We start from the raw sequence: 23937 nt of genomic DNA, 5'->3' as shown, positions 1-23937 counted from the left end.
CTCAGAACCCCCTTCAAAGCCCCCTAGGAATCACCTCTCACTCAAAAAGAAAAAAATTAAAAACCTAAGAAAACCCCCTCAAAGTCTCCGGAAAGTCACCCCCCTTCCCCAGCGGAACAACATCCGCCGTACCCTTTTCCCCATCCACCACCACCGCCAACCGCACCGGCTTGCTTGTATCCGGCTGAATAAGCGCATGTGCCTTATCGACGGGTGTGCTTGTGTTGAAGATGGGGATTCCGCAGTCTGGTGTTAACAAGTTGGTCAGTAAACTGGGGTGAAGAATAGAAATGAAGGAGGAAAAAGGGGGGAATAGAAAAAAGGGGGAATAGAAAAAAGGGGACATACCCAGCCCGGTGTACAAGTTCTTGGTACCCACCAGGTCGATGCTAGGGCCGTTATCCGCTGTGGTGTTGGTTTGCTGACTCGGGGTGTCCTGCGGGATGGAAAACTCGAGGAGTAAGAGCAGGTTATGGGACGGGCTGGTGAAGCCGTCTGTGAGTTTGTTAGTTAACCCGACCATAGGTATAAATTCCGGCAATAGTAAGGAGGTGTCAAGTAGTGGGAAGAGTGGGTGGGGTAATATTCAGTAAGGGCAAGTAGAAGGATAACAGGATCAAAAGGGGCAAGTAAACACCACCGAAACACAAAACAATACATACCATTCACACCCTCCCCACACGTCTCACACACTCGATCACTCAACACCACCACCCCCTCCTCAGATCCAAGCATCGCATCCGGAAAGTTTATGGTCGGTGTTGGTTTGTTGACGGTCCTACAAAATATCATCATCTTAGTATGTGTCCCCCGTAATTTTATGTAGAATCCAGGGGTACTTACGTCTGCGATCCAGTCCCCCGGGCTCCACCAACACCCACAAACACCACGCCCTCGTTCCGCTGCCGCGCCGCGTTGTAGTACCCCGTGCGGACCAGCTGGCCGTTGGACTTGTGCGTGTTGGCCGGGGGGCTGTTGACGTTGTGGCCGGGTGTGTTGTTGCTCGACGACGACGACGACGACGACGTGCTGCTGGGCTTGGACTTGGGCTTGAAGAACCGAGGTGTTGTTGTTGTTATTGGGCCGGAGCAGCCTGTGGTTTTGGGGGTGGGGTTTGCCGTGGGGTATGTGATAACGTTAGGGGTGTCTGTTGTGTATGTTGTCACGCTAAACGATGTGCTCGGCCGCACAGTCGCCACAACGGTCGTCACAGTCGTCGTCATAAACACTGTCGAGTCCTCTGAACTTGAGCTCGGCAGCGCTGTGGTCGTCATAGCTATTGCTATATTGGTAGTTGTGAATGTGGTCGTGACTGTTGCCGTTGTCGTCGTGTCCGAGTCTGAGGTCGAAGTCGAAGTCGAGTCAAGAGAATCGTGAGAACCCGGCCGTTTCCACACCTCGGGCCGCCATGACCCAGGTACCGATCCTACTCCTGTCGGCAGGTTAGAATACGGCGCGCTGGTGCGTGTGTGGGTATGGTGACCAAAGATGGGCGGGATCCAGGGCTGAGTATGGGCTGTATCGGGCTGTACAGCAGGTGCAGACACTGATGGGACTGTAGCTACAACTGTAGCTGGGACTGTACTTGGAACCGTAGCTGGGGCTGTAGGTGAGACCGTGGATTCTGGGCCCCCCGAGGTGTACGCCTTCGGAATCGGGTTATAGTAATGTCCCATCGGTGAGATGCTACGATACTCATGATCGATTCCCGGAGCGCGTTTCTGGATTTGCCCTGTGGCCCGTTTTTCGGGGTTTGTTCCGGAATCCGCCGTGTTGTTGCCAGTGTTGGGCCCAGAAAGCTTGTACACCGCGACTTGGTGGATGTGAATCGGGCCTTGGAAATGGATGGAGAGCTGGTTTGGTTGGTTAGCTTTGGTTATCACGCTCATACCGTAGCGTACCAACCCTATGGATTACCAACCAACGTGGCCATCCAAATCAAGAGAACAAAAAGGGAGGAAACAAAGGTAAAAAAAGAACTCACCGACCCCCCCAAAATCCCCTCAGAATCACACTTTCCCCCCTGCTCCTCGTCCTGCTTTACCCCCGAAACGCCGCGGTACAACCCAGCTCTGCCGTTCCCAACAGTCCCATGGCCGACAGTCGGATTCTTGATGGGTTCATCTGCAACGATATTACCCCTTGTTGCTAAGGGGTGTTTATGTCTGTGTCCGTATCTGTGACCGTGTTCATGCCGGGGGAGGACTGCGGCGTTTGCTGTGCCTGTGAGGGCTAGTAGGGCGGTGGTGAGGAGGGTGAGGTTGATGTTGGGTTTCATGGCGTTTGTCGGTCTGTGTCGGTCGGTGGTAGTGCGTTGATATTGATGTTGATCCTGATGTTGATGTTGATCTTGATGTTAATGTAAGTGATATGTTAATTGCAGAATTGTATGGGGATCTAATCGCAAATACAGCTAGCAAGAAGGGCCGGTGAGAATCGTAGGTCAGCTACCACCGGAGAATGTAAAGATGGTGAGGTGGTTAGAGGAGTAAGAAACGCAAGAATGGTTAGGTGGTAAGTGGAGGAGGAGAAGTAAGGTACGAAGGTAGTGAGGTAGGAAGAAGAGCAGGAGTAGCCTGATGAGGAAGAGGAGGAAAAGAAGTAAAAGCAAAAGAACCACCTAGAACTGGCAGGTTTAAATACCTACCCACCAAGTTACATTCCATCTTATCATTAAAATCTCGAAAGCCTAGCAGAGCAATACCCAAATAGCTGAACACACTGCACATACTGCATATACAACATAGAAATGGAGCACAATACCAGTCACACGATACCTCGAGGAACAAAGGATTAACCCAGTGACTCATGAGCCAGATCAGTATTATACTACATCCAATATCGGATAGAATACGGAGCTAGGCTAGCTATGCCTTTGCCTTCTTCCCTTTCCCCCTCCTCGCTCCGGTTCCTTTATTCCTCGAAACCACTACTTCCTCTTCTTCTTCCTCATTCTCACCATCCCCTTCATCCTCACCATCCTCAGCTTTCTCACCCCGCCCAGCCTTCCTCTTCCTCTTCGGCCCCGGCGGCACAGCAACCGGCATCTCCATCTCTTCTCTCAACCCGTTCCTGGGACGACCCCCCCTCGCCCTCAACCTCCCCACAGCCTCCACCATCCTCTTACTTCCCGCTTTCCTCTGCCTCGGCGCAAACACGTCCCTTTCCCCTTCACCTGTTTCTCCAGAGTCTCTCGCACCCACCCCCACCCCCCCCGTAAAAAACCTCGTAATATTACTCTGCGTCCCCTCCACCCCGCGCCTATTCACATCTCTAATCACCGGCACCAAAACCTCATCTGTGTGTTCCTGGCTCCACCCGACGGTGGTCATAAGAAAACGGCGGAGACCGTCGAGGTCGGGGACGCCCCATTGGAAGGGCTGCGGGTCGGTGTCGACTATGGGATTTAGGTATGCTTCGGTTACGGCGGGGCTGGGGAAGCCAGGGGGGAGGAAGAGTTTGGTGATGTGGGAGCGGCGGAATTTTCGGCGGAAGGGGGTGTTGGAGGGATCGTTGGGGGGGTTGTTGAGTTGGGTGGGGTGTTGTTGGAGGGTTTGCCACCAGTCGCGGAAGGCGGTTAGGCTGTCGTCGGGGAACTCGGAGAGGATTTCGAGGGCGGTGACGGGCCCGACACCCGGGAGTCCCTCGGTGTAGTCCGACCCAAGTAGCTGAGCAAGAGCGATGAGCTGCTCACGCGGGAGGGCGAGTTCCGTCTCAAGATCCCGCGCGAGGTAGCACTCGACATACTTATTGCTATTAAACATATTCTTGTAAACACGCGTACCGCCAAACAGAAAAGTATCCGAGTCGTCGGTGACGATGCCATCGACCAAACCCAAGCGGACGAGCTCGGCGCACTGGGCCTCGGCTTCCATGGGGGCCGTGATGTAGGGGATGCCGAAGAGGGTGAGCAGGGCCTGGCACTCGCTGACCATGGTCTGCGTGACCTCGTCGGCGTCGCGGCGGTCTTTTTTTTGTTGGCTGCGGAGGGCGCGCAGTTCGCGCTCGTAAGCTTCTTGGTTCTCGAGTTGCGGCTTGTGGTTGAGCTGGCTGGCAAACCGCGCGTGCTCTTCGGCTTCCTCGGCTAGTTGTGCGAGAAGTTCCTCTTCTTCGGGGTCACTGAGGTCGAACTCTTCGGGAGCGGGGGCGGGTATCCCTTCTTCCATTTCGGTCTGCGCGGCTTCTTCACCGAATAGCTCGGCTTCGAGGGCGTCGTTTGTGGGTGCAGGCTGGGGCTCAGGCTCAGATGCAGGCTCAGGCAGCACATCCTCAAACTCCATGTCCTCATCGGACTCAACAGCTTCCGCTTCCGGCTCCGGCTCTGGCGCTGACTCCTGCTCAACCATCGCAGACCCCCCGTCTTCCACTGGCAAACTCGCCCCAGGCATCACACCCAGCCCTTGCCCCAGACCCAGCTGCTTCTCCTGCTCCCTCAAAGGCGGCGCATCAAGAATCTCAACATCACTCTCACCCCCCTCACTCGACGACTCAATCTCAATGACATCCTCCCCGCCAAACTGCAACCCATCAACACCCACATCTTCGTCCTCCTCATTCATCTGCACTTCTAGCTCCTGCTGCTTCCTCACCGACTCCCGAATATCCGTGTCATCCGTCAACCAAGGGGGTAGCGGGCGTGGTGTATTATTTCCGGCCTGCACGCTCGTCTCGGGTGGTTCGGTTTCTTTCTCAAATCCGCCGGCTTCATCGTCGGATTCTGCTTCGAGGTCGGCTGATTCTACTTTTTGAGGGTTTAGCTGGGGCTGAGGCTGAGGCTGAGGCTGAGGCTGAGGCTGAGGCTTTGACGATGCAGATACCGGCTCAGGCCGTGACAGCCGCCCGCCAAACGCACTCTTCCAGTCGAGTTTCTCAAACGGCAGCGGACCCCCAAACCCCTCGAACGGGTTCGTGCTTGCTTTGCTAGGTCCCGCGACTGCTAGTGTCTGGGGTTTGGCCGGCTGCACCTTGGGCTGCTTCTTCCTTGCGGCGGCCAGCGCGGCCTGGAGATCAACGTCGCTATCACTATCACCGTTATTCCCATCCATATCCCGATCCCGGCTCTCGCTCCGACGCCGCGGCACCGCAGCGCTCGCTCGGTTGTTGACGATATGCGCCACCATCCGGCCGCTGGCGCTCACGATTGGCCGAGGGGCTTCGACTGCTTTCTGTTCCCATTGGGGGGCGTCTTCATCCGGTCTGTCGTTCTCGTCCTGGTTGTCCCCATCTTGGGCACCGTGCTGCTTCTCAAGAGACATGGCAATAGCCCGGCTAAGCTGCTCCTCCTCGTCCTCAAACTCATCATAAAACAAGTCCGCCCCCCCGTTATCCACAAACAACGACTCCTCCGTCTCTTTCGGCCTCGGCAGCCGATTCACCCCCTCAATCGGCACATCCTCAAACTCCACATCCTCCTCCTCTTCCTCCTCATCCTTCCCCTGATACCGAAACTCCAACGCATCCACATCAATCGGCTTATGCACCATCCCCCGTTCCTTATCCCGACTCACCACCCCCAGCGCCCATCCCCCCTCAGCCCCCTCATTCTTCACCAAAATATACTCCCGGTTCCGATCCCCCGCCACCCGGCTCGCACCGCCCAGCGTCAAATCCAGCCCCGTCATCCCCATCTCCGCCATCAACCGCTGCGTCAAATGATTCCGTTCCCGCACCCTCTCAATCTGAAACCGTGAGAACGCCATCCGGTCCGGGAACATGGTGTCCAACTGATCTTTACTCAACCCCATACGCAGCCGACTGCGCAGCCGCGCCGCATTGAGGATGTTATACCTATCGGCAGGCGGCAGACTCCGAAAAAAGTCCCCGTCGAAATCAATCTTGCTAAAGTCATAGAGATTGATGGTATCCTCGCCGGAGTGGAACTGCTGCGCATAAGCCTCAAGTTCCTCGATGCTCATAATGCGCGGGTCGTTGGGCTTGCCCATGCCGTCGATGGACCCTTGCAGGTCGGGCAGGTGGTAGGCGTCTTGTTTGCGGAAGTGTCGCGTGCGTTGGCGTTCTTGGGGTGTCATGCCGAGTTCGTCGGCGTAGACGATTTCGTCCATGTTGGGGATTACTTCGTCTTCTTCTGCTGCCGCAGCAGTCCCATCCTCCACAGCAGCGGCCCTCTTCCTCCTCCTCTCCCCCTCAACCTCCGCCATCCGCTGCATCTGCACAGCCAACAACCGTCCCGCCGTCCTCGCCGCATCCTCCCTCCGTCCCTCGCGTCTCCTCCTCCTCCCCAACAGCGTCGCCCTCTTCAACGCCGGCGCCCCGCCATCAAACACAAACACGGGCTGCACGCCATACCAGAGCAGTTTGCAGATCCTCCGAAAAAAGCCGACTACGTGGCTGTTGCGCAGGGCGTGGCCTTCTTTGTCGCGGACCGCTTTGAGGAACTGGTAGATCCAGATGGAGGCGTCGATGGCGAGGCGCTTGCGGTTGAGGGTGGAGAGGTTGGTGGGGCGGGCGCAGGGGGAGGCTATCGTCCAGAGGCCTTGGACGCCCATGGCGGGATTATGGGAATTACTATGAATTGGGGAGTGTTATGGAGATGAGGAGTTTTAGATAAGAGAGTCCGGGCTGAGCTCAACGTCAGGGTCGGAGCTCGTCGGGGTGAACCCTCATTGACGTTGCCCCATCGAATGAGTGAGTGATCAATATTCAGGAACAAGGTCCCGGAATGAACCCCTAGAAATGGCCTTCAGAAATGGGCATATTCAAATTCTCAGTCGAGAATTGAGAAGAGTTGGGATGAGTTGAAGAAGAAAGAGGAAAGAGCGATGACATAACTTACACTAGATGCATGTGGTCTCGCTGCCTGGCCAGCCTGGCTCCTATTGGCTATTATTCCCCGAGCCCCACTTAGCCTTTTGATTTATGCATTATCTGACCCGATACTTACATATGTAGAGAAGTGGACATGCCCCTCCATCAAACGCTCTCTCAAGTACCTCAGCATATGTACATACCTGAGTTCAAAGTTAAGCCTTGACTACTTTCTGTTAGAAACATCCAGCTTCATCTCTTCATTTAAACCATCGCTAGCCAACCTCAATTCCATATAGTCACACTCACACATCAACCCATCAAGACATCAACCTAAAAGTCAAAATGACCTCACCCTTCCAAGACAAACAGGAAGCCGTCAGCTACCTCGAGTCCCTGCTCAACAAGAACCTCCGCGTCACCACCACCGACTCGCGCATTTTCGTCGGTGCTTTTAAGTGCACTGATGCAGTGAGTCTCAGCCCAATACACGCCCCTAAGCTATGCATGTGAGCTCACAAACTCAGGAAAGCAACATCGTCCTCCAATACACATATGAGTACCGCCATCCTACGCCTCAACAAGCGCAGCAACAGAAGTCACAGCAACGACACAGCATATCCAATGCAGACCAGTCCTCGCCCACCCCCGTGACGTTAAGCACTGCCGGCAGCCCACAAACCACCACACAAGGGAAATCCAGCACCTCACAAAGTACCCCCGCAACTCCACAAAGTACTACCCCCACAAATCCACCCCAAGAGGCTAGCCCTACCGCAAACCAAAATCCCACCACAACCACAACCATAACCACCGACCCAAACCAATCCCCCAATCCACCCCAACAAGGCATGACCATAACCCGAGAAGTCACAACCAGCACAACCCAGGGAGACCCAACAAACTCAAACCCAACAAACCCAACAACAACTGAAACTACCACAACTACCACAACAACTGAAACTACCACCTCAAAAATAAAACTAGACCTCACATCCCGCTACCTTGGGTTAGTCGTAGTGCCAGGGCAGTATATTGTGAAGATAGAGGTTGAAGAGTTTGCGAGTCAGTTACGGGGGAGGGGTCTGTTATAGGGGTTTGACTTAAAGTCGGCTTGAGGATCAGATTTGAAGTTGGCTTAGGGGGATGACTTGCAGTCTGGCTTGAAGGCCTGGCTTAGGGGGATAACTTGGAGTTTGACTTGGGAGATGGCTTCGGGGGATGACTGAGGGGTCTGACTTGAGGTCTGGCTTAGAAGCCTGGTTTGGGGGGATGAATTAGGGGGTTTGGCTTAGAATGGGGCGGTGGGAAGGATGTGATGGGAAGGGAGGTGAGGGTACGGGAAGAGGGGGGTGAAGGTGATTGAGCGGGTATGGCTTAGAAGTGGACGATGGGATAGGAAACTGGGCTGGAAACAGGGCTGGAAAGGGGGAGTGGTGGATAAAGAAAGAGAAAGGGAGATATGTAGATGCAGATGTGAACATGGAAATATTGGACGGAAAGAAGTGAAGGGGGAAGTGTCGTGTGGGGTAGTTTAAGTACTTGGTCCACGGTGGGTTCACGGGCTACTGTTGCTCCAGCATGTCCATTTCTCTCGCTATTGTTTACGGAAGTGGGAGAATAAGGTACTAGACGGTGGTGTTATTCAGGTTGTCGAGGTCATATAACCCCACTCTCAATCCCAGCTCTCATCCCCCTATACGCTCTCCTCATCCCCACCCACCGTAGAATACAGTACAAGACAAGACTACCAGGAGACCTACTCCTCCTCATCCCGGTACCGCAGCGGCTTCTGCCTCTTACGCGCCGACCGATCAATCACGTCGTCTTCCCTATCCGTGTCTCCGTCCGCGTCCATTTCTCCTCCTCCTCCGTATCCATCCGCACCAGAATACCCATCTGCATCACCCTGTATATATCCATTTCTATTCCTCTCTTTACCGCCCGCTCTCGTCTGACGTGCCCTTGTTTCATAACCCCCGCCTTGTTGTTCTCTTCCTCCCTCTTTTTCTTTTGCTCCCCTTTCCCGTTCCTTTTCCTTTTCCCTAGTACTAGGCCCACTTCCAGAAGCAGAAGAAGTAAACAGAATCCGAGTCTCCCTTTGATTCCGTCGCGTCCCACCGCTACTCTCGGCCACAGAAAGCGAGAACGACGTCGAAGCCGAATGCGAGGCTGAAACGGGAGCGGAAGCAGACGCAGATGCCGGGACAGAAGCGGGGGCTGAATCGTCATGGATCGGCTGGAAGGTCCCGTTGCTATAAAAACCTCGTTGTACCGACGGCGGATTGCGCCCGGTGGGATGGTTGGAATCGTTAGTGGTGTCGTTGTTGGGGTCTCTGGTATCTTTGGCGTGATTGTGGCGGGTAGCGTGGTGGTGGTGGTTGGTATGATTAGCGCTGTGATTAGACTGCTGGCTGCTCAGAGAGAGAAAAATACCCTCCGCTAGCTCGGCCTCGGCAGCCTTGCGTTTCCGCGTGCCGTTTGCTACTGCGTCTGTCTTGGGGGGTGTTGATGCTGCGGAGCCGTTCGCAGTCGCAGTCGCAGCCCTCGTACCATTGCCAGTCCCAGTACCGTTACCATTACCAGTACCCGTCCCATTCGCAGTACCAGTACCATAGAAAGCCCCAGCAGCAACGCCAGTACCACCACCGCCAGCACCGGCGGAAACACCCCTCTTCTCCCTAATAGGCGTCTCCTTCCCAACTTCCCCCGCCTCCGGCAGCAAACTACTCAAACTACTACTCTGTCGCGCATGCATGCTGGGGGCAGTAGTCCCTTTCTCCCCCCCTGTCTCGGTCACTCCAGCTACCCCAGCCCCAGTTCCAGCCTTCGCCGCTGTCGCCGTCGCTGTCATCGCTCCAGCCGACCCAGGCGGGCGATGTTTCGGCTTCCTGCCCGCTCCCGGCCTCGCGCCGCCACGTCTGGATACTTTTTTCAGTATGGGAAGTTGTTGATGCTGCTTAACAGACGGGCTCCCCGCGCCCGTGTCGGAATTTGACGCGGACGGGTTCAGGCTCTGCGGGTTGACCATAGACGCGTAGGAGCGTTTCGTGATTCGTCGGCGGGAAGGGGTCGAAGGGTCTATGTCGTTTTGTTGTTCGGACATAGCAGCGGCTGTAGCGTTGCTGTTTTCAGTGAGGAGCTGTGAGTCCGGGCTGATATCGTCATCTGCTGCGTCTAGCCCAGCAGATGGTTGCGGTTGAGGCTGCTTCTTCTTCCGCCCCGCGCCCGGCCGCCTCCCGCCACGTTTCTTCCTTCGCTTGGGATTCCCCCATTCATCGTTGAGATCATCATCCTCCGGCAAGGGCATCATCGCCCCGTTAAGCCACGCATCGTCGTCATCAAGTCCGTCGTCAGGAAACGTGTTCTTCGAGGTTGTCTTCCTCGCCGTGTGAGTAGCCGGGCCCTTGCGTTTTGCGCCGCCCCCAACGGTATTCTTACTACCGCCGTCGCTGCTCCCGCCGGCCTTCTCATTGTTCCGCTCGACGAGTTTCTTGGTGAGATTAGGGAAGTTGTCGCCGTAGTTGAAGAACAGCTCCTCGCCCGCGCGGATGTCGCGGATGGCGATGAACTTGATGCGGAACTCGTGGTTGACATACATGATACGGGGCATGATATTCGCGTTGGCCGACGACGCGTGGTTGATGTACCGGCTTAGGTTCCCGTACATGGCCGCGTCGACCCATATACCTTCCTGCTCTAGCAGCGTAAAGAGGTAGGATACCTTGTTCTCCTCGTCAAAGACATCGCCGCGCCGGTGCTCGCGCCGCACGCCCTCGTCGTGGCTGATCAGTTCGCCTGTGTACTCGATGACAAACTCGTCCGGCGCGATGTCCTCGGCTGTGAAGAGCCCGTACCCGCACGCTTCCAGCTGCGATTTACCTAGCAGCACGGCCTTGGGCGCCCCGCGCTGCATGGCCACGTTCTGGCACCCGGTAGCGTGTAGCGCTTCGTCGTAGGCATTCTCCGGGTCGGCGCGTTCACGCGCGCCACAGCCCCGGCAGAGACCCGGGTCGCACTCGCGGTTGAGCTGCACGCAGATGCAAGGGCGGCCTTCTTTTTGGCGCTGGATGCAGGTCTTGCCGGAAGAGTGACAGGCGCAGCCGGTGAACTTGAGCGCGCATTCGTCGGCCGTGCAGAGGCAGAAGCGCTCGCAGAGGACTGGGTGGGAGCCGGCTGAGGCGCAGGGGCAGCCGTTGGCTGCTGTGCAAGGACCGTCGTGGTGGCAGGGGGGGAATAGCTCGCGGACGGCGTGTTCGTGAGTGACGGTGGCGTCTTGCCAGTCGCCGAGGAGCTGTTTCTTCTTGCGGTCGTACCATGGTATCGCCTTGGGCGGCTTGGCTGGTTTGCTTTGTTGCTGTTGCTGTCCCTTCTGGGGTTTTTGTTGATTCTGATTCTGCTGCTCTTCGACGGGCGGTTCAGCCGGTGGCAGAGACAAGTCGAGCTCCTTCAGTTTGCGGTGGACGTCCCAGCAGTGGCGCCCGAGGATGGCACCCACGAAGCACTGCGCCTTGAGCGAGGGGCTGTGTCCGATGGCCGCGAACATCCACTCCAGCACGCCGACGTCGCTCTCCGACCACGGCTCGACCTCCGCGTCCGGGTGGCCGGTGTTGTAGCTCCGGTAGCACTGGTTCCGGCACGGCTGATGTGTCGGTCGGGCTGCCACCGTAGTCGTAGTAGTAGTCGTCCCGTTCTGTGTCGGAGTCTGAGTCTGGGCCTGCGCCTCCAGTTGAGCCGCCCACTTCCGCCGCAACGTCGGCTCGAGGCCCCCGATCTCCTCCAACGAAAAACACCGCTTCTGGTTGTCCCGCTCGATCTCACCGTGCTCGCAGTCATGACTAAAACAGATCAAACACCCCAGCGCCGAGTAGCTCCCCAGCGCCTCTTCCACCCTCTCCATCACCACCTGGCCGCGCGGCAACTGCTTCGGCTGGCTCGACCCCGTTCCCGCTCCATCCTTGGCTCGCTTGTTGTCCAGGATCGGCTCGACCGACTTGTCCAGCATCAGGATATCCCGCAGCGCGACATGCCTCAGCTTCCGCTTGTCGCCGCCGTCGTCGTCAAACACCCGGTCGAACGCCTCGGTGAACATCTTGGCCCCCTTTGCGCTGCGCGGAGACGCCCCGACGACGCTGTCGCTGTGGGTGTCGAGCAGGTTCGACTTTTGCTGCGGTGTGATGGCCGCGTCGTCGTGCGGCGCCTGGCTGGCCATGTAGCGGATCAGCGTGGACTTGGTGCACCCGTCGATGGCCAGCTGCTGCAGCCACGGCTCGAGGTAAGGGGTAAGCGTAGCCGCGTACTCGTTCTGCGCCCGCCGGGCCAGCTTCTGTGCCCGGTTCTGGATCTGGAACCCGGACTTGGTGTCCAGGCTCTCGAGGTCTCGCAGCCAGCTGTTGTACATTTTCTCTTCTTCCGTGTTCGGGTCCACGTCGCGCAGGTGGGGTACAAAGTTGAGCATCGAGTTGGGCGCCAGGATGTTCTTGCGGATCTCGACGTGGTGGAATCGGTAGCCGGGGACCGGTTCGCGGTCGGGTTTGATGCACCGGACGGGATACAGCGCGCGCCGGCCGCTGCCCCGGGTTCTACCGTGCTCGCCACTGTGTTGCTGCGACGGTCAGTCATTGAAGTCTAAGTCTGTTACCACAACTTGAAACCTACCTTGAACTTAACCTCCATCATCTCCACCCCCGCAGGCGGCACGCTCCCACTCTCCAACGCAATCGACTTCATCCCCGCAAACGCATCCTCCGCCTCCAAGTGTCCCGGCGGCCGCGTCTGCTTCTCGGCCTCCTCCAGCAAGTACTCGACCAGCATCGCATGGTCCTGGCCAACCTGCTCCGACAGCTCCACCAGCGCATCCGCAATCTTGTCCACCGTCCACGCAACTGCCCGCTTAGGGGTCTGCGCTGTAAACGTCGGTACGGCGCCTCGAGGCATTCGGCTGCTCGCTGCTGGCTGTGGGGAAGAACGCGGTGCTGGTGGCGGTGGTTGCTGGGTGGACAGGTCGACGCTGGGCGCGGGCGATTGGGATTGGGATTGGGAGTCTCGAACGACGTCGCGCGTGGAATATCGAGAGGTCCGTGAGGGGGTGGAATCTATGGTTCGGGTGGGCCGGCCTGCTGCTGCTGCTGCTGTTACTCCTGTTACTTCTCCTGCTGCTGCTGTCCCTGCTGATGGTGCTGCTGATGCTGCCGCTACAGGCGACGCATTGGGCGTCCGTCTCTTCTGCGACACGGCGGGGAGTGGGTTCTGCAGCTTGCTTGGGATGGCCGCGGCCAATGCGCCCGGGACACCGCGGAGACTCGACTTGGAAGACGACGCGCCGGAGAGAGACACCGATGAGCTGCGCACGCTGGTCAATATGCTGCTGCTGCTGCTACCGCCCGCGCTGGTCGGAGCGGGACGACTCGATGCGACCACCACCTCTTCTGCTGTGCCATCGTCGGACGCTTCCATTGTGTCGGATCAATTGATCGATCGTTGGGTCGGTCGGTCGCTTGATCGCACGGCAATGCACTACCAGGCACGGTCCGTCTCAAAGAGCCTGGCAGGCTGTTCCGATGACCATTTGCCCCGATTCACAGTCTCTTCGGAGTTTTCGTGCCACCTTTCCGTCTCGAACTTTCTTCCTCCTTTTTCGTCCTTTTTAGTCGGCTTGTTGGGGGAAAAGAGAACCAATTCGATGGGCAATCTTCCAAGACCGAGACCACGCGAATTAGTCAGTGATGATTATCGGAATGCATACCGGGCCAGTGCAAGCTGCGCGTATCGTATCGCGTTAATGGCTCGCGTGAGCTTTCGCTGAGGGTTCTTGCGATCGCCACCGTGACCCTCCGGTTGCAGCCGAGACGCGGTGCTGGAGGGGACGCGATTTCTTGGCTGTGCAAGCACTAAGGATCCAGGCGTGCACGGGCCATACATAAGGGAACGCCGTGCGATAAATACTATGTACTGCACGGTCCAAGTCCACTTTCCACTGTCCACCTAGTTGAGATTCCAATGTTGAGTTTCGAAGTTGGGTTTTCAAATGTCGAGATACGTCAAAGACAGTGCAATGTGTTTATGAATATTGAGAGATGTAGGAGACAATGGATGTATGTAAATGTCTACTGGTACCTTAGAGATCTTCACCATCAAGGGATCAAGCCGCTGCTTCCAAATAACGCCGATGCGGAAACGAATAATGTGCCCGCATCGACAGATACTGGCTGGCTAGGTGGTGAATACTCGACACTATGAAAAATTCTCTTTGATCCGCGGAGTAAAGAAACACGACGCTCTCAAGATCCAGCACCTTTATTTTACCTTCCACAAGTTGAAAGTTTAACAAGTTGGCGTCATCCTGATGCACACCAAAGGCATCGATTGCTCGGTAACATGGCTGTAGCAAACTTGACAGCTCCTCCAAGGTCATAGTTCCGGCCTCCGGAGAATATAGCGAGACGCCCCTCAAGTACTCGAGCAACATAGCCCTTGTTCCGTTGTAGCGCAGCAGGCCGTAAAACTTGGGTATAATAACACCCTGTAGCGGCTTGAGCCACCGATACGCCTTGATTTCGGTGTCAAAATATTCATCCATGATTTCTTGGTCTTCGCCGGGTTTTTGTATCTTGAGTACAGCACGGTCGGGAAGAAACCACTCCGGAAAAATAGCTTGGACCCAAGACCGGATAAAAGCGGGGAGGAGCTGGGAAGCGGATGTGAAGAAGCGAGCCATCGTCGACGGGCAGATCCGGAGTCCTAGGACATGGGAATGCAGGTGGGAAATCTGACAAGCAGACGCAGAGACGTAACGGGTGCGGAACCAGAAGTGCTTTACCCAACGGTTATCCTATTAATACGGGCCGATGGGGAATAAGGTCCCGCAATATGTGTACCACAACTTACAACGAGTGTTGTCGTCGGCTCGCGTGGGGCCATGGCAAGTCGAGCTGTTGAGAGCCGGTAGCATTCTGGCTGCCCACGATGTCGCTTCCTGAGGAGCTGAAGCTCGGAATTGATAGCAGCTGAGAGCGGGCACGGAACATGGTCGACATGAACGTCGTCTTCGGCCTCCATTGTGCAAGACTGCTTGGTATGTGATGTTTAGGTACCCATATGCAGCTGGATGGGCTGGCTTTCAAGGGCGTGACCGCCCGGCAGATTGCGGTCTGTAATCTAAGCCCCAGTGCCACCATGCGACCGCCGATCCCCTGGTTGCACGGCGACGTCATTTGAGGACTGTTGCAGAAAACAAACCCAGTTCCCGCCCGACCCGTTGGTCTGATTCTGCCACACTCTCCTCCACCACCGCATGTGCATGATTCAAATCGTCCGACAGGTTTACTTATCAGATTTGCGACAGATTTGCGACTATTGGTTTTTCGCTAAAGTTTTGATACTTTCTGCGGGCAATTGACAGGCGCAACATCAATTTGTTTGTCCCGTTTTGTTTGGGCAACAGAGTTCCCATAATTGATTGCCAATTCTTTTAACCAACACCACCTCTTGCGCAAACACCCCTAACCGCGGTCGCCATGCATCGCACATATTCTATGCGCTCCACGAGGGCGCCTACGGCTTCTCAGATTCAGGTACGGTCTCAAATCAAACGACTGCAACGCTACCCGGCTAGCTGAGCTGCCCCGGGCCCTCTCGAGCTTTGCTGACTTGGACATTTAGAACCCCCCGCCGCCGCCGTCCAGCACGAAATCCGGCCGTCTCTTTGGTCGCGGCGGCTTCGGCCATGCGCTCCGCCGAAATGCCGCCGGCGCTTTCGGGCCCGACCTCGCTAAGAAGCTGTCGCAGCTCGTTAAGATGGAGAAGAATGTGATGCGAAGCTTGGAGCTGGTGGCAAAGGAGCGGATGGAGGTTGCTGTATGTTTTTTTATTTACTCCTATCCCTTCTTTCGGACTTGAAAGGCTAACACACGGCAGCACCAACTGTCACAATGGGGCGAGGCCGGCGATGAGGATGTGTCGGATATCACGGACAAGTTGGGGGTGCTGCTGTACGAGATTGGCGAGCTCGAGGACCAGTATGTCGACCGCTACGACCAATACCGTGTGACGATGAAGAGCATCCGGAACATTGAGGCGTCGGTCCAACCCAGCCGCGACAGTAAGCATTATACTCTTCTCACTACACCTTTCTCAACACAAAACAAGGCACTTCAAGGACATCGCTAATCATGATCCGTGGCAGGAAAACAAAAAATCACCGACCAAATCGCCCAACTCAAATACAAAGAGCCCAATTCCCCCAAAATCGTCGTCCTCGAGCAAGAACTCGTCCGCGCCGAAGCTGAGTCCCTCGTCGCCGAAGCCCAGCTCTCCAACATCACCCGCGAAAAGGTCAAAGCCGCCTACGCCTACCAATTCGACGCCCTGCGCGAGCACTCGGAAAAAGTCGCCATTATCGCCGGCTACGGCAAACACCTCCTCGAGCTCATCGACGACACCCCCGTGACCCCCGGCGAAACCCGCCCGGCCTACGACGGCTACGAGGCCAGCAAAGCCATCATCCAGGACTGCGAGGACGCCCTCACCAATTGGGTCACGCAGAACGCTGCCGTGTCCTCCAAGCTATCCACCCGCTCGCGCACGCTGTCCCAGCGCAGACGGAATAATATCAAGGCTCGTTCCGAGGGTGGAGGACAACATCTGATCCAGGGGCAGGGGCATGATCTATCGGCGCAGGACCAGCCGTTGCATGACGCGTGGGTATCGGCTGGTCATCACCAGCATCAGCACCAGCATGAGTATGGTGTCGATGGGGATGAGGAGGAAGACGAGGATGATGAGGAGGTGGGAGAACATGGGTTGAATGAGAAGGGGCATCTCGTGGGGGGGGATGACGAGCTGAGCCATTCGGTGGCGGGGACGGATGCGAGTTTGAATGGGGGCGGGGAGCACCGCGGGCGGAACCATGACCCGGTTGTTGCGGCGTAGGGGTGGCCGTGGGCTGGGTCTGGAGGGAGTTGGAGGAGTGAGGGGGGTAGGGGGAGGACCATGATTGGGGTTTGAGTGTTGGTTTTGCCGGGTTCGGCTTGGCTGTAGAGGGGTCGGTTAGTTGTTTCTGGTTTGGGGGAGGTTCTTTGGGGATTTCCTGGTTGGTTGGCTAGTTGGTTTACGGTACAGGCACAAGCGAAAGAGCAAGGAGAAATAAGGGCTTGATGAGGTTTCGGATGGGTAATTTTACTTTTTTGAGAGATAGAGACTTGTGTGTAAAACTGGGATGGTGTTTTTCGGCACACAATAGGAACATCGTTCAGTCAGGAAATACATTTTTAACCGATCATGAATGGTGATAACTGGCGGGTGTGGTGGGTTAGACTGTACTTTGCATTTACCTACCTCATCTACGTCGCCTTTGCGTCGCCTTTACCACCTCTACATCCTCTACTACATTTTGACAAGCTGGCACAAAAGACCACTGTCTATCTCTGCAGGAAATGGACTCCCTTTTATACTTCGAGACGATATTTACCCGGCCTGCAAGACGATGACGATAGGAAACGGAACCGGGTTGCATTGTGTATAACAGTATGACCGACCACACTATTGACTACATTACATTCCTGCTTTGCAAGAAAGGGGGCTAAACCTCCCAAGCAACAAAACAACAACTAAACACTACAACGCAGCGCAGCGAAGGGCTATTTTTCCCAGGACCCGAACAAGATAAAGATCGCGAAGATGTTTGACAGAGTACGTAAATTGGCAGGTAGGTAGATAGGTAGGTATATACATCTGTATCAGATCTTGAACTTGACGTCTCTATCCGTGTAGTTAACGGTTTGTCCGCGGTCTTTTTTCTGTCTTTGTTTTTCTATTCAGCTTTCTTTTTCCACGAGGGCAAGAGAAAAAGAGAAAAGAGAGATTAATATCTGAAACGTTCCGTGCGTATGCCGTTGCTCCTTGCGTGTGTGTGGCATAGAATATAGAATTGGTCTTGCTGTGCTAGTTTGGGCACCTATGAGGTTGGAGTCTCCCGGCGTTGGAGGACGTTGGGCGTATTTGTACGTATGTACATACTCGCGTCACGGAAACTTGGCAATATCAGGCTCATAAGCCAGTTTAACATTGCTGGAATCCATATCCCTGAGGCCACAACGCTAGTGTAACCAATCACGACAGGAAGAAAACACCATCTATATAGTAGACACACTATCACGGCAGCACACACACGCCGCAAATCGCAAAACAATCCCTTTATATTAACGTACGCTACAGACTACGGACCCCTCTCCTGACCCCCAAAACCCGGTCCGAACTCTCAAAAAGAACCCAGGGGTATTTTATTTCATTAAACCAATCCATAGCATCCGTGGTATCCGTCCGTGGCATCCGCCCAACAACCGAAAGGTAGCCAGGCCAAGAAGCAGGGTGACATGAGTATGCATGCATATGCTGGCTTGCTGGTGCTAATGCAACAATCCCGCCACACACGGCTGGTACATGCATACGTTTGGCAGCCCGTTTTCCAGAGCTTCTTCCCCTTTGTGTCCGACCCCCTGCTTCCCGTCCGTCCGTTCCCGTGTTCGGCACGGCCCGGGATCCATCCATCTGCAACAGCTGCTCCGAGGGCTCGGTTCGATTTCTCAAACTGCCCCCCAGAACCCGCCGGAGGATAACGTATGTACCCCCTCGCCCTTGTCCCAAATAAATGCAATATGTCCGCCGTGATAGCAAGCGCTAGCAAAGGGTGCCCAGTTAAAGGCACCCGAGGATTAGTTGTCGTGATCAAAGGAGTGGAGATCGATCTCGCCGTCACCCGTCTCGGCCCATCCGCGAATTTGCTGCTCTGTTCCATTCTCAGCCATCTTCTTTGACGCCGCGGCGCTAACGCCGGGTATCGCTGGGTATATGACTCGTGCCGCGCCGGTTGACGCTCGTGTGATTCCGGGGACCCGTGTTTTTGGCCGGCCCATCAGTCCGTTTGTCCGTGTTCTTCGTGGCACCGCCGCATCTGTCCTTCGACTCGGCTCGCGTAGGGTCGTTTAGTCGGCGGTATAACCTCGTCTTTCCCAACATGAATAAGTCAATGCATCGCGAAAGTACTTCGCCCCCTACCATCATTGATGGCTCAAACGCTTTGGGGGTACAACCCAGCAGGCTAAAAGAAATGGGTCAGTACTTTTCTTAGGCGCACTTTTATAGTCGGGAAAACATACTGGGCTGTTAAGCATCTGGGCTCGCTTGTTCCTGCCCTTCTTGATGTGGTGCTTGAGGGCGTTTGAATCCAAGGGCTTGAGCAGCTCGAAGCTGCACAGGAGCTCGGTTGACACGGACATGACAGCGCCCCAGTTATCAAACTCTCCGCAGTACTAGAATCGGTTAGTTTACCCTACACGAAAAAGCCCAACCCGGGATCGACAGAAACTCACGTTCGGTGCGCTGAATACGGTGACCAAGACACGGTCCGTGAAAAACTCGTAACCATCCTCCACCACCATGTGAGCCCGGCAGACCAGGTCGAAGTCGTTGGCCGCCAGGAAGTCCGTAATGACCTTCTTCCCGAAGCAATAACTAACGCCTCGCTCGTTGGCCTCCCAATCCTGCTCCATATCGGCTGGATCAGACCAGAGCAAATCGTTGAGAAGGCCATAGTCGGGGACATCCGTCGGCCGCGCAATGTTTCGGATGTCGTCCATGTGGCTGAGCGCCGGTGATAGGCCACCGTGAACGCAAAAAATCTTGCCGGCCACAATGGCGGCGATGGGCAGGCAGTTGAACGTATCGATGAAGGTCTTCCACACCTTGACGTTGCACCTCCGCTTGCATTCGTCGTAGAAGCCGTACACTCGGGTGACATTGGCACACTCGTGATTGCCACGAAGGAGGAAGAAGTTCTCGGGGTACTTGAGCTTGTAGCAGAGCAGCAGCAGGATCGTCTCGAGCGATTGCTTGCCGCGGTCCACGTAGTCGCCGAGGAACAAGTAGTTGGACTTGGGCGGGAACCCACACATCTCAAACATGCGGATCAGATCCGTGTATTGACCGTGAACGTCGCCGACGATCTTGACCGGAGCGTCCAGCTCAAGCAGCGCCGGCTGAGACAACAGAACTTCGCGGGCGCGATGGCAGATGGCGGTGATCTCGGCATTCTTCAGGCACACGCTCTTCGTGACCTTTCCAGCGTAAGCCGCATCCAACAGGCGTTTGATGAAGTCATCGAGGTCGATATCCTGGATGTCGTTCATGGCGATTCCTGTTCCATTCTCGTCCTTGGAGGAGCCCTGCGTATAACTGTCATACACCGGAATCGCGGTATCCCCGCGCTTGACCAAAATACTCTGCCCAGGCTGTTGTGCAGCCAGATCCGCACCCGCCGAGCCAGAGGGCGGCTGGTCGGAGACCTGATCGACCTCTCCGCTCGCTTGAGCGGCCGCGACGTCATGTGTTCCCACCTTCATGGATTGCGACTGGATAGGGGATGGCGGCGGGATCTCCTCGGAAAGCGGGGACCCTACTCCGGCAGCATCGGGTGAGGAAGGTGAACTCGGGCTAGGAAGAGAATCAGAGCGGTTGCCGCGGCCATGCGGAGATCTCCCATTCTTCCCCGGCGTGGGCGAACCCACGTCGGATCTCTCTAAGGAGGAATCGCCGTTCGACAGGATAGTCGAGCCCCTGGGGCTGTCTGTCTTTCCGGAGCCTGGGATTTTGGATCGGAGCGAGCGGAACGAGCGCGACGAGTCCCTGGTGTCCGAGCGGCTGAAGGAGGGGTACGACTGCAGCGCGTCGTCGCCGCTTCCGGTGCCCTTGGAGCCGGCGCTGGCATCCTTGGAATTCTGGTTGCCCATGGTTTCTCGGGGTCAGAGATGCGATAACTCTGCTATGGAGAAGTCAAGGGGTTGGACGGTGCGCGCGTGTCAGGTTTGTGGTACCGGCAGGGTTGCCTTTGAATACCCACACAGCCTACCGCTGCACCCGTCTGGAAGAAATTTGTTTGTTTGGTGTCCCCTATGTATTAGGGAGGGTGGTAGAAACGCTCGAGATCGGAAAGCAGGGCGATGGCGGTAGAAGACCAACGTCCCGGTGATTGTTCCGTTTTCAAAGATTTGCGACTGCGCGCAAGGTGAATAGCGAGATTAGTGGTCGGAGATATGGACGCCGGGGCGCGCCGCGGATACCTTTCGGAATTATCGGGCGGACGGGCGGGCCAAGGTCGATCGGAGGGAGGGGGTTAAGAACTAAGCGCGAGGTCGGTGTCGGGGGCTGTTGGAGGCCGGCGTTGTAAAACTTTGCGGGTTTCGATGATGTCAGCTGCGTGGACGGAACGGGACGCTGCGCGCAACCGAAGGACCACGCGACGAGATTTAAACCGGGGGGGAAGTAGAAAATCAATAGCCTCCGGGTAATACTGAGGAGGGAGAGGGGCGCATGTAAAGAGCAAAAAGGATAAATGTGGGGAGTGCACAAGAGACAATGCCGTGGGGAGAAAAACCTACATTCGCTCGGCGGCCGATAAGAAGGAAGGAGGAAATAACCAAGAGTTATCACGCCAAGCACGACAATGGATTCCTTTGGTGTTGGCCTAAGCGGCTTGGATGGGATAGCGCGGCTCGGTTCGGTCGGGTCCCGCTATTTATCGGGGCGAAAAAGGGAGGAGGAACGGAGTTTGGGATCGCGAGGGACGACGACAAGACGGGCAAGTATGTAGGCGAGATGTAGAAGGAGAAATCGGGTGAGTGGTCGGTCAGACAGACGCGCGCAGTTCGCCGCAGCTGCGGGATCGCCACTAGGGATTCGATTGCCACGAGCGGCCAGGGAACCAGGTCTCAAGGCGGGTTAGGGGCTGGGGGCTCTACCGTCGAACGGGATAAAAACCAGGACGAGGGGACCGTGAGCGTGCGCGTGTAATCTAGAGATGCAAACAACAATTGTCGATTTCCCGAGCGATGGATAGGTAAAAGGGTCCCGTCACTTTGCAGGTGGTTGTCAAAAAGGTTTTCGGTGTGCAAGGTTGGACTTGCTCAAGAGAAAAAAGTCGTTCAGAGAGAACCGTCGTCATCGGCTGCGGAAGGTGCTCCAAGAATGGCGGGGGGTTCTGATTGCGCTAAGCTACCGGGGATCCTAACAAGTGACAGGGGAGTCGGCCAGGGGTGTGAACTCGCGGGACAATCTCGTTTCGCAACCTAAGGGGCAGCTGGAGCCCAACGACGTGATGAGGAAAGAACGGGCGGGCAGTGCGTCTCAAATGGTAAGAAATGCGAGGAAGGTGGTAGGTAGGAAACACAACAAAATAGCAACATGAGGTGACGACGGGACGGCAGGAGAGCTTTCGACAATCGGTGGCTTTGCTGGCAGCACGTGCCTCATCTCCTGCTGGAGTCGAGGCGGTTGCGCACTGCAGGGCACCCTTCCGGGGCTAGCGCAGCCCCGCATCCTCAGGCGTGCCTTGCACTGACTTGCGGAGCCTGCGACGTCCAGAGCGGTCCATCCGCGGGACTGCACCTGCCATGCGCACCGGTTGAGAGGCAGGCGTCGGATCCCGTCTCGTGGGCGGCTAGAAAGAGCCTTAAGCTAACTAACATTGAGCCGGGCTAACTCAAAACCATCGCGCCGTTGCATCTCCTCGCGGATAACGACACAGGAGCGGGTCGTGGATATTGCTACGAGTATTTCTATGAGCGCGACACCCACGAGACTTGGCGACGCCGTGGGTAAGACACCAAGACCACGGAAAGGAAAAAGAAACACAGAGAAAAGGAACGAAAAGAATTGGCATTACGCTTTCAAGGTTGGGGGGCTCATTCCATGGTTCAGCTCTTGCTTGGCCTCCATCCCTTCCAGGGTTCCACGGGCCCTATGCACCAGGTGAGACGAGACAGCGTCCGGCTTGGTCCTGCTGTGGATGTGTGGGAGTTGGAACAAACTCTTGATTCCCGGAACACGGACCCGGACTCTCCCCAACACTCTAGATCGCGCATCTCCGACTTTCATTTCTGTTTCGTCCAGATCTTGATATGGCTCGCATTCAAAATACATACATTCATACGCAGTACGCAGCACACTCATCAAACTCGAAGCAAAGCTGTCGCGCAGGAATGCAGCCGATCAGCGACGGGTTTCGAACCACACGGAAGGCCACTAGCCAGCGTAATGCGATGCGACTCTCATCCTTTCCTCTCCCGCTCTCACCTGGCGGGGATTTTGAGAAATCACTGTGTCGTTGATATGAGTTCATTCGCAGTTCGCCAGGGGGGCCGGCAAGGGTCTCCGGGTTTTCTGCATTTTGGCCCAGATGTTTCCCCATTCCTTCTCCCCATGCGACAGCTGTTTGGCCACATGACCGACCCCCAGTTGTCTTTTTTGGAAGCGGTGTGGTGCCCAGAAAAGGATCTGTCGAAGAAACGAAGAGATTTCGCCAGACGGGCCGGTGATTCGGTGTTTCATCCCCCGATTTGCTGGTGTCGGTTCCGGATTGGTACAAGTGCAGCAGCAGCGAACGACACACACAAGGTTTGTTGGGGGCTTTGGGGTTGCTCGGTGGGGGGACAAACGAGTCGGCACGGCGGGATCGTGGGTTGGTCGGCCTGATCAAACCGGCGTCCCACGCTGATCCGGCCTGCCGAACGACAAGTCGCCAGCGCACCCGGAAAATAAACGACGATAACTTCGTGGCACGAAGGGACGACAATGACCGCCCAATAATCCGTATCCGGAAGAAGAATGAGGTGTGTCACCTTTTTTGCTTCATTTTCTCGCTCTTAGTTTTGAAGTGGGCATCATAATTATCATAATTACTTCACGAGCAATTGGGGCCATTGGTGTTGTCCAAAGGAGCAAGACCGGCCGGCCGGGCGACCCAAGACCGTGATTCGGACCGCCAAACGTGGGCGACCGGGCCCGAAGCCGGAGTCGGCCATTCTGGTTGCGGATCCGGGCGGACTTGGTGGAGGCCGGGGTCGCCAAGGCCGCTCAGCTCACCACCCGGGGCCCAAAAGACGAGTGCCCCCACCTCCTCTCCCACTGCCCGACGCCACACGCCACTCTCTGCAAATGTGTGGAATCGGACCAGGCAGACTTCCAAATTTAGAACTCTGCCTCTCTGGCGCACCACGACGTGGCCCAGCTTGCCAGCCACCAGAATCGTCAAATGTCCAACCCGCCACAAACACCAGTGGAATCCACTATTCAGAAGCACGGGAGGCTCTCATCCGCAATTTTCACAGTGTTTGCTGAGTA

The 23937-nt window shown here is 56.1% G+C and overlaps 7 protein-coding genes across 7 annotated transcripts; 2 read left to right on the top strand and 5 right to left on the bottom strand.

The window, feature by feature from the left end:
• Nucleotides 1-64: 64 nt before the first annotated feature.
• On the bottom strand, nt 65-2278 carry C8A04DRAFT_32763 (uncharacterized protein; the record flags this gene model as incomplete). Its single annotated transcript, XM_062782213.1, has 5 exons — nt 65-246; nt 349-495; nt 663-778; nt 844-1853; nt 1985-2278. 5 exons carry the CDS (start codon nt 2276-2278, stop codon nt 65-67), a joined length of 1749 nt encoding a protein of 582 aa, XP_062633111.1.
• A 589-nt stretch (nt 2279-2867) lies between these two features.
• Nucleotides 2868-6506, bottom strand: C8A04DRAFT_15572 (uncharacterized protein; the record flags this gene model as incomplete). Its single annotated transcript, XM_062778536.1, has 2 exons — nt 2868-4769; nt 4818-6506. The coding sequence occupies 2 exons, from the start codon at nt 6504-6506 to the stop codon at nt 2868-2870; spliced, it is 3591 nt and encodes a 1196-aa protein (XP_062633110.1).
• Nucleotides 6507-7110: 604 nt separating this feature from the next.
• Nucleotides 7111-7859, top strand: C8A04DRAFT_15582 (uncharacterized protein; the record flags this gene model as incomplete). Its single annotated transcript, XM_062778540.1, has 3 exons — nt 7111-7236; nt 7293-7363; nt 7646-7859. The coding sequence occupies 3 exons, from the start codon at nt 7111-7113 to the stop codon at nt 7857-7859; spliced, it is 411 nt and encodes a 136-aa protein (XP_062633109.1).
• A 665-nt stretch (nt 7860-8524) lies between these two features.
• Nucleotides 8525-13221, bottom strand: C8A04DRAFT_15589 (uncharacterized protein; the record flags this gene model as incomplete). Its single annotated transcript, XM_062778544.1, has 4 exons — nt 8525-9020; nt 9633-11122; nt 11177-12370; nt 12424-13221. The coding sequence occupies 4 exons, from the start codon at nt 13219-13221 to the stop codon at nt 8525-8527; spliced, it is 3978 nt and encodes a 1325-aa protein (XP_062633108.1).
• A 685-nt stretch (nt 13222-13906) lies between these two features.
• C8A04DRAFT_40478 (uncharacterized protein) lies at nt 13907-14823 on the bottom strand (the record flags this gene model as incomplete). Its single annotated transcript, XM_062784958.1, has 2 exons — nt 13907-14578; nt 14653-14823. The coding sequence occupies 2 exons, from the start codon at nt 14821-14823 to the stop codon at nt 13907-13909; spliced, it is 843 nt and encodes a 280-aa protein (XP_062633107.1).
• Nucleotides 14824-15281: 458 nt separating this feature from the next.
• On the top strand, nt 15282-16695 carry C8A04DRAFT_40477 (sphingolipid long chain base-responsive protein PIL1; the record flags this gene model as incomplete). The annotated part of the gene is made up of 4 exons (XM_062784957.1): nt 15282-15338; nt 15427-15621; nt 15682-15865; nt 15950-16695. 4 exons carry the CDS (start codon nt 15282-15284, stop codon nt 16693-16695), a joined length of 1182 nt encoding a protein of 393 aa, XP_062633106.1.
• A 2137-nt stretch (nt 16696-18832) lies between these two features.
• On the bottom strand, nt 18833-20549 carry C8A04DRAFT_15590 (uncharacterized protein; the record flags this gene model as incomplete). The annotated part of the gene is made up of 3 exons (XM_062778545.1): nt 18833-18862; nt 18921-19073; nt 19134-20549. The coding sequence occupies 3 exons, from the start codon at nt 20547-20549 to the stop codon at nt 18833-18835; spliced, it is 1599 nt and encodes a 532-aa protein (XP_062633105.1).
• Between the last annotated feature and the right edge of the window lie 3388 nt (nt 20550-23937).

This window comes from Dichotomopilus funicola (assembly GCF_033296635.1).
Source record: "Dichotomopilus funicola strain CBS 141.50 unplaced genomic scaffold C8A04scaffold_98, whole genome shotgun sequence".
NCBI lineage: Eukaryota > Fungi > Ascomycota > Sordariomycetes > Sordariales > Chaetomiaceae > Dichotomopilus > Dichotomopilus funicola.
The sequence above is the reverse complement of the archived record's forward strand: the minus strand, read 5'-3'. Positions and strand labels throughout refer to the sequence as shown.